The sequence below is a fragment of the Phyllobates terribilis genome, unplaced genomic scaffold, assembly GCF_046119375.1.
Source record: "Phyllobates terribilis strain yellow unplaced genomic scaffold, ASM4611937v1 Scaffold_7__3_contigs__length_470593459, whole genome shotgun sequence".
NCBI lineage: Eukaryota > Metazoa > Chordata > Amphibia > Anura > Dendrobatidae > Phyllobates > Phyllobates terribilis.
In genome coordinates this window covers 207,787,520-207,796,098 of record NW_027362767.1, presented here as the reverse complement: position 1 = coordinate 207,796,098, position 8,579 = coordinate 207,787,520, and the positions used below count along the sequence as shown (strand labels likewise).

Sequence of the window (8,579 nt, the reverse complement as noted above, 5' to 3'; positions counted from 1 at the left end):
GGATCTGCTCCAAACGATTTGTGGTCTGTGTGCACAGGCCCTTATCTATTTGCCTGGGCTTACATTAACAAACTAGTTTCACACAGCTGCAATCTGTCAGGAAGCAGATGGAGGAGTGGAGTAGAAGCTGCAGCACACGTGACACACTGACACTGCAGGATGAAGCCCCAAAACACGGGAGTACAATAAGCAACATCAGGCAGCAGTGGATTACTGGATGTCATTGGATAGAAGCCAAACCATTGTGATGAGACTTTGCCTCTTCTGCAAAGCCACGGGCATCATGTGAAATGTAATCTGGTTTAGAGAAACTGTGTCGGAAGGAAAGAAGGAATCACAGTAGCAGATAACCCAGAATGGATTAAATACAACCTCTACATTATTCTCAGTGTCTTGTGCTGGAATATTTCAAAATATTTGTTTATTATAAGTAACTTTTAGAATCAAAAACTTCTAATATCCCAAACAGAAGATCTGTGTGTGGGGCAGGTCTGACGGCAATAGCACAGAACTGGGGAAAACTGTTAACAGTTTCAGACTGGGGTGGCGAAGGCCCCCGCAGTAACATTGACACGGAGGGCCCACCATTCAGCTACATGCAAAAATGTCATTACCCTCAGTTACAGATTTATCTCTGCTTCCATGTAATAATAAGCTAGGTCGTCTGCTGAATGATGAGATACTACTCTTGTCTGTATGTAGTGAATAAAATGTATTTGGCCACCTCCTGTTCATGTTGGGGGGGGAGAGAATCGTCGCAGCAGTAGAAGGTGGCGACTGCGACCAGGACTCGTCGCAGCAGTAGAAGGTGGCGACTGCGACCAGGACTCGTCGCAGCAGTAACCGTGAGCAATGAGTCAGTCCAGGCTCTCCAATTCCTGCAGGAGTTTCTCCTTTTCCTTCTCGAGCTCCTGGGCGCGCTGCTGATTCTGCTGAAGACGGTCTTTCGAGCCACTGTAACAGCGGCCCGCTGACTGCAGACATTTGGCCACACAAATTCTTAGTAAAAACTGCAAAACAAAATGTTATAAACATCCAGTTATCAATTATTGTGATATTTATAACATTTGAATACCGTTTAGGGTCTTGTTCACCATTTACTTCTATGCAAAAAAAAACTCCTGACATATATACCAAAAGTTTAGCTGCAACTATATGCAACATTACTGTATCCGCCACCCGCTGAATACCATTATCAAAAAAAAAAAAAAGTTGGTGGAGGCGCTGGTAGGTAAGCCTTTTTGTACCAGCAGCAAGGAAGGACGACCAGCCACAAGTTGTCCGGTTTGGATAAATCCAATATATAAAGAGTAAATATAAAATAGTACTTGCGCTGGTAACGTTACACTTGGAAATAAGAATATGGAGATTGTGGATTTTATAATCTCCATGTTCTTATTTCCAAGCCTAACGTTACCAGCGCAAGTACTATTTTATATTTACCCATTATCAAAAAAGTATATTTTGTATGTTATATAATTTTTCTATGAAAGCAATTCACAAATGTTACACCTGTCGCCAGAGTGATCAAGCTTCCTAAGACAGCATTGTATACCAAACCCCTGGGATCTCAGATGTTCACTGCCTAAAAAAACAATTCAGAATATGTTCATAAGGAGAAAAGGTGGCACTCACCGTCCCATTAAAAGTTCCTTTATTGTATCACATTAAAACATGAACGTAAAAAAGTCATTGAGACATATGTAGGACAGCCGTTTCGCACCTCCTGCGCTTCAACGGGTCTCACAAACTCTCCTGCATCCATGTTTTAATGTGATCCATTAAAAATTATTTTATTGTGTCGGTGAGTGCCACCTCTTTTTCTTCTTATTGACATATAAAATTTTTCTTTTTGATCCCCATGTATAGTCAACTACTCCCAATAATATAACGACATCAAATAATACAATGGGGTATGAATTTGGCACAACAGGATAACTATTTCCGGCCTAATAAAATGGGGGTGTAATATGGAAAAAAAAAAATACAATAACAATTCATTACAGAAAATGTGAAATATTGACAGCTTTTGTTTCATCTCCGTTGTCTTATCACTTACCAGAACCATTATGAATCTTGGTAATGGAATCTAGATGTCCCAGGCTGAGAACAAACAGAAGACAAAAAATAAAAAAAAAACAGTATTATATTTTTTTAGCCCTCTGTGGGTGTCTGGGTGCGAGTTTTCTATAGCTGGTTCTCCAGTATGAATGCAGAGAAGTCATAATTTCATAGCAAAATAGCACGACATAGCGGTGCCAGTAATGCAGTTTTGGCCAAACGTTTTGAGGCCGACACAAATGTTAGTTTTCACAAATTTGCCGCTTCAGTTTTTATAGTGGCAAAACACACTAGTGATGGGCGAGCATGCCCGGCACTGCCCGTCCGAACATCGCGTGGTGGTGGATCATTTGAATTATTTGGGTGCAGAAAGAGAGGAGAGAATTTTTCCGTCCTCCGAGTTTGCCATTCACTTCCCGATGCTCAATGTGCGCGATAGCGAGCACTGCGGCATGTCACTGCTCCATCGTCACTACCCATACCTATGTATCCTGCGGTAGGCATCCTGCTCCTCCTGGCACAGGATTTTGGGCAGTTCCACCGCTGACTCCAGACAAACTTTCCTGATGGTGTCATGTGGGACAACATGAAGCGGGATTTCTATTCTTTCATATCTGTTGAACGGAAGATAAAATGCGTAATAATAGCAATTGGATGCCAATAAAATAAAAATATTGGCATTAAATAAAGTTGTGCTCAAAAGTTTACATACCCTGGCAGAATTTTTCCTTTCTTGGCCTTGTTTCAGAGAATATGAATGATGATAAAAAAACTTTTTCTGCACTCATGTTTTCTCTTTTTAAATCTTAATGACAACCAAAAACATCCAAATGACCCTGATCAAAAGTTCACATACCCCAGTTCTTAATACCGTGTATTGCTTAGGAAAAATGATTTTATAAAAAGCAATTTCACAGCCACAAGACCTCTGCTATGGGCCATACATGTAAGTACAGATTCACATTTCTATCACCTGTATGCCCATATTAACGGTCTGATAGGTCCCAGGGGGTGACAGATTCCCTTTAAAGGAATATAATTTAACACTTTTTGCACGAGTCAGTATATTCGGACACAGGTAAACTACCCATGCACTGAGGTCAACACTATTTACAGACCTTTAAACTCTCTAATCTAGGTATAATCCAGGTGGGAAAGCTCCAAGAGCTTCAACAGTTTAACCCATACACTGCTGGCAAGGAAAACACCTGCACTGTTTAATAAGATGGTGATATACTTCTAAATAGTGCAGGAGTTCGTGAAGCTAGACACCGTGGTCTTCTGGCCCCTCTCTGTCGTGGTATCCCCGTGACAACCCCTTTAACTTTTGTTAATTACAGTCACCACTTACAGCACTGACGCACGCCCTGACACTGACTGACAGCCGGCTCTGTACTTATGCACGGCTGGGCCGGCTGTCAGTCACTGCATTTTCTCCCAGGTGCCGCACTTTCAGTACAGCGGCCAGGCATCTCTCATAATGCTACTAATATCTGCAGCTTTGTTTTCTACACAGACACCCGATATAGGACGTACTGGTACATTCCATGTTGGAAAAGGGTTGAAGGGTGCTTTCCCAAGTTGCAGCCATGGTGTAATGGTGCTTTCAATGGCCTTCACCTGCACTGCCAAAAACGACATAGCATAACAGTGCCAAATCTCTTTGCGGGTAAGAAACACCTTTAGCTGCAGGATGGGATAGCAAAGTAACCTAAAAAATAAAAAAAAACAACTTTTAAGAAGCTCATTTTACTCTAAAAATTTGTTCCTTTCTAATCAAACATATTTTGTCTTCTTTTCAGCTATTTTTTAGGACAACCTTTCCATATGAAGGGTGTGACCATGCGGCCAAAACGGGCCCCTGTTGAGTGCATTGTCTCATCTCACCCTAAAGCCGGGTTCAGACGAGTGCATGAAAAATGCACCAATATTAATCCCGTAAACTCAGACGATATCAGCCATAGTGTGGTCAGGGTGCCCTCATTACTTATCAACAGCTTAAGTGAAAAATAGGGGTTTTTTTAGCTAATAATGTACCGTAAAAATCAGGTCAATAAAGATTCATTTTTTTCTTTTTACATATCCAGGGACTTGACTAGGTGAGTCTCATCCAAAATACGGAATAGAGCAGTACGCGCTGCGATTTATTTTTCACATATACACATTTGCCCGCGCAATAAAACGGTCATCTGAACAGCCCTATAGCATAACAGTGGTCCGTGTGCCAGCCGATCTTAGCACGCGCGGCACAGGTACGTATAGCATGCACGGGCTAAACAAGCCCTAAAAGTGACTTACTCATTGCTCTTCTGCGCTTGGACTGACTGAAAGCAGGTGTAGAGAAGACGTCCAGTCTGAAGAGGAGATAAGAAATCAAAACGATAAATATAAAATAAAACAATATATTTAAGAACAACAATAAAGGAGTAACGTCCAAAAGGGATGGAAAATGAAATGCGACAGATGGAGATGGCTCCCTCTGTCACTCCATAGGCTCCCCGCAGAGGGACAAAGGGATCGCGTCTTCAAGTCCACCTAGGGTATTAATAATGTAAAAAAAAAAAAATGTGTATATTCACAAAAGTTTTTAGGTATTTATAAAAAATGTTAAAATGAAAAAAAAATCTGAATAAAAGGTTGTTTAAACCAATAAACAAACAGCCAAAGAATTACACGTATCTGGTATCACCACGTCCATAACACCGGGTACAATAAAAATTATTAACAAAAGCCAGATTTAAAGTATAGGTCATTATCTGAGGATACTTTCCCTTTGTTCCGCAGAACATTGGATTACAAGAATAGAAAGGCTGACGAAAATGAGCTCTTTCTGATCACAGCCCAAATGGTAACTGACCTTTGTGTTCTTGTCCTCTATGAAGCATGAGAAGATTAATCCCACAAATCCGACATCCATCATCTGATACATGGCCTGGGTGCGCACATCTGTGGTGCAATGGCAGAGGAGAACGCTAGTAAGTCACAATAATCTCGCTATCAATTAGGTTCATTAGGCCAGAGTCACACATCCGTGCTCTGCGGTCCGAGGACAGACAGGCCATGTGTCTCATGACCCTTTACAGCTTCGAGGCTGTCCAGCTTCACGCTCCGTATGTACGCCCTCAAACACAGATGTGAATATAGCCTTAGTCTCTTACCGACATGGGACGGCCACACTGTAATATGCGGGTGAGAGTGATACCAGCCAACGACCCTCATGGGACGTCCGGTGATCTCCGACAATCTGTGCAGAGGAGGTAAAGGAAGAAAACAACTTCCCGAAAAGGGAAACAATAAGTTTCTAATTTGCACCTGAGCAGTTTTGTTTCTTTTATCATTTTGTTGGTGAAAGTAGATGACTTTCGGGTTGACCGCTGGAATCAGACTATTTTTTTTGCGCAGGACTACTTCACTGTTTGGGTGTCATAAGATGACTCGGGGGCTGGAACAAATTCCTAAACTAACATTAGCTTTTGGAGAATTTTTTTGCATTTCCATCAATAGTATTTTCGACAAAAACTCACTTTTTAAAAAAAAAAAAAATTGCTTTCATTACAGAATTTGCACCATTTGGCTTTTATAGGCTTCTCGTTGGCTGCTGAGTGAGTCAACTAAAAATCTGACAGTCATTTTGATAGAAAAACTGTTAAAGGGAGTCCATCATCCCCAAAATGCATTTTAAATGGGCTATAAAGTGTTGTAGGGGGCTTAGCCCCTATAACAACCATACTAGCACTGGTACAGGGCCTGAGAAAATAACTTTTAATTCATATGCAAATGAAGATGCTACAGTGCCCCCTAGGTCTGGCCAAGAGTCATGCCTCTATATTTGCATATTGGGGCCCTTCCCCAGCTTGTGATTGACAGTGCTGGCTTCCCAGAGTGAGCACTGTCTCTGAATGCTGCCGGCGTGGGTCTGTCAATCGTAAGCGGAGGAAGGGAATCAATACGCAAATGAAGATGCATAATGGTGTGCCAAACTCTTGGCCACACCAAGGGTGCACCAAAGCCCCCTCATTTGCATATATATTAAAATGTATTATCTCAGGCTCTGCACCAGTAACAATTTCCAGCGCTAGTATGGTTATTTAGGGGCCCTACACCACTGTATAGCCCATAACAAAATGTATTTTGCGGGTGATGGACTCCCTTTAACTCTTTTAGGTCAAAGCTAATTTTACCAAAGATCGCTGCACATGAGTAAAGCGCGAGTGAGTGGGGTCAGATTGCTTGTCACGGTACCTATTGTCACTATACTGCCATGTAGCAGTGGCATGCACTAATCTTTGGACGCGCGACCTGTGCCGCCGAAACGTTTCCGCATCGCCTCAGACCTGTCTGTCTTTTTCAGATCTCCTATTAGTTGATTTACGACAACAAAGTTCAGCTGAACCGTCATGTAGTCATAAATCAGCAGAAAGGAAAAGCCCAATTGTAAAAATGATTCCAAGCCCAAAATATGTGTATATACACACACACACACACACATGTGCAGTGTGCCTGCGTGTGCGCAGTGTGTATACACACGTGTGTGAGTGCAGTGTGTCTGTATGCACGTGTGTGTATGCACGTGTGTGCAGTGTGTCTGTGTGTGTATACACGTGCGTGTGCAGTGTGCCTGCGTGTGCACAGTGTGTATACACATGTGTGAGTGCAGTGTGTCTGTGTGTGTATACATGTGCGTGTGCAGTGTGCCTGCGTGTGCGCAGTGTGTATACACACGCGTGTGTGTGAGTGCAGTGTGTCTGGGTGTGTATACACGTGCGTGTGCAGTGTGTATACACACACGTGTGTGAGTGCAGTGTGTCTGTGTGTGTGTATGCACGTGTGTGCAGTGTGTCTGTACGTGTGTGAGTGCAGTGTGCCTGTGTGTGTGTGTGTGTGTGTGTGTGTATATGCACGTGTGTGTGATGACATAAATATATTTAAATAAATGTTGATTTTTTTTGTTCAAGAATAGATGTGGATTGTTGTTCTTCCAAAAAAAAATAAGACATCCCCAGAAAATAAGCAGTCACCCATCAAAAAAAACATTATAAGACGCTGTGTTATTTTCGGGGACACGCGGTATAGAACACATGTATACGTTGTGATACAGAAGGATATATCGGCCTCTATAGTGGCTGCGGACAGCTGCTCCGGTGAGATCTCCACACGATCCTTCCTCTTGTCGGAGCGGCGTAAGATGATGACGGAGTGGATGTGAACGACTCGCTGAGTGTCCACCTGTGGGATACAGAACGCGGCACGCGGCTCTCACACCTTACACTCTATACATGAAGATTACTCCATCCTACGAACGATTAGAGCCCTGCATAACATGCCGCCATTACAGGGGAGGCCTCAGGTTTGTGCTCCACCCTCCTGAAATTGGGGATTTGAGCCGGTGACACAGCGGAGCCGCCGTACTGAGAGGACAACGATCGGCCGCCTTCAGGACCGCGACTGCAGTTTACAAGCACAAGCTCCTTCCCTAGGAAACCGGCCACGGCAGAGGTGGTCTGTAACCTAGGAAACCGGCCACGGCAGAGGTGGTCTGTAACCTAGGAAACCGGCCACGGCAGAGGTGGTCTGTAACCTAGGAAACCGGCCACGGCAGAGGTGGTCTGTAACCTAGGAAACCGGCCACGGCAGAGGTGGTCTGTAACCTGGGAAACCGGCCACGGCAGAGGTGGTCTGTAACCTGGGAAACCGGCCACGGCAGAGGTGGTCTGTAACCTGGGAAACCGGCCACGGCAGAGGTGGTCTGTAACCTGGGAAACCAGCTGTAAACTATAGAGCACACAATGTGATAATAGCCTGCCTTCTGTCATTATGTGGTGAGCTCAAGGACAACTAGGCCTCTAATGTATGGGGACTAAAAGCGGCCATTGTCCATAGCAACCAATCACCTTTCAACTGTCAAATCTCAATCACTCGCAGAAATGAAAGCAAAGTTGTGATTGGTCCCCGACAGTGTCCGCTGTACGACGGCGCCAGCTCTCACCTCGCCGATGCACAGACCCATCACCTCCTCCCGCTCTGTGCTCAGCGAATGGGCCACACACACTAGAAAAGCGTCTCCCTCGATGTGCACGGCCTGCACCGCCATCCTGCTCCGTGCAGCACAACTGCACCTCTTGCGACGAGGTTTGTGTTCCAGGAAATACAAAACATGTCTGCCGCACAGGCGCCATTTTGTTGAAGTCAATAGCATTAAATATACTAGGGGTGGTCTTCTAGAAAATGGCAACTCATCCGCCTGCGCTTTAGGTAGGCAGCAGGGTCTGTTTTTTTTCTTTTTCTATTCGCTACCGAGCTTGTGCTCCGGGGTTTCCCCACTCCCTGGTGTCCTTCATGCCCACAACAGGAGGGGACGTGTATGTGTTTGTCAGGTTTGTATATATTTATATTGATGTTTTGGGACATTTTAATGCAGCCGGGTGTGAGCGCTGCACCGTCGCTCCGGCATTATTGCATTTGCGCTTTTTCCCAAATTTTTGGTGTTTTTCGCCTGTTTTTTGCCCTTCGTTCTATTA

At 44.0% G+C, this 8,579-nt stretch overlaps 1 protein-coding gene across 1 annotated transcript; it reads right to left on the bottom strand.

The window, feature by feature from the left end:
- Positions 1–735: 735 nt before the first annotated feature.
- BRCC3 (BRCA1/BRCA2-containing complex subunit 3) lies at positions 736–8,219 on the bottom strand. Its single transcript, XM_073639710.1, is given in 9 exon segments — positions 736–944; positions 946–1,010; positions 2,060–2,103; positions 2,544–2,675; positions 4,360–4,415; positions 4,919–5,007; positions 5,220–5,307; positions 7,168–7,287; positions 8,048–8,219. Coding segments are annotated over 9 exon segments (786 nt in total). The 5' UTR covers positions 8,153–8,219; the 3' UTR covers positions 736–857.
- Positions 8,220–8,579: the final 360 nt, after the last annotated feature.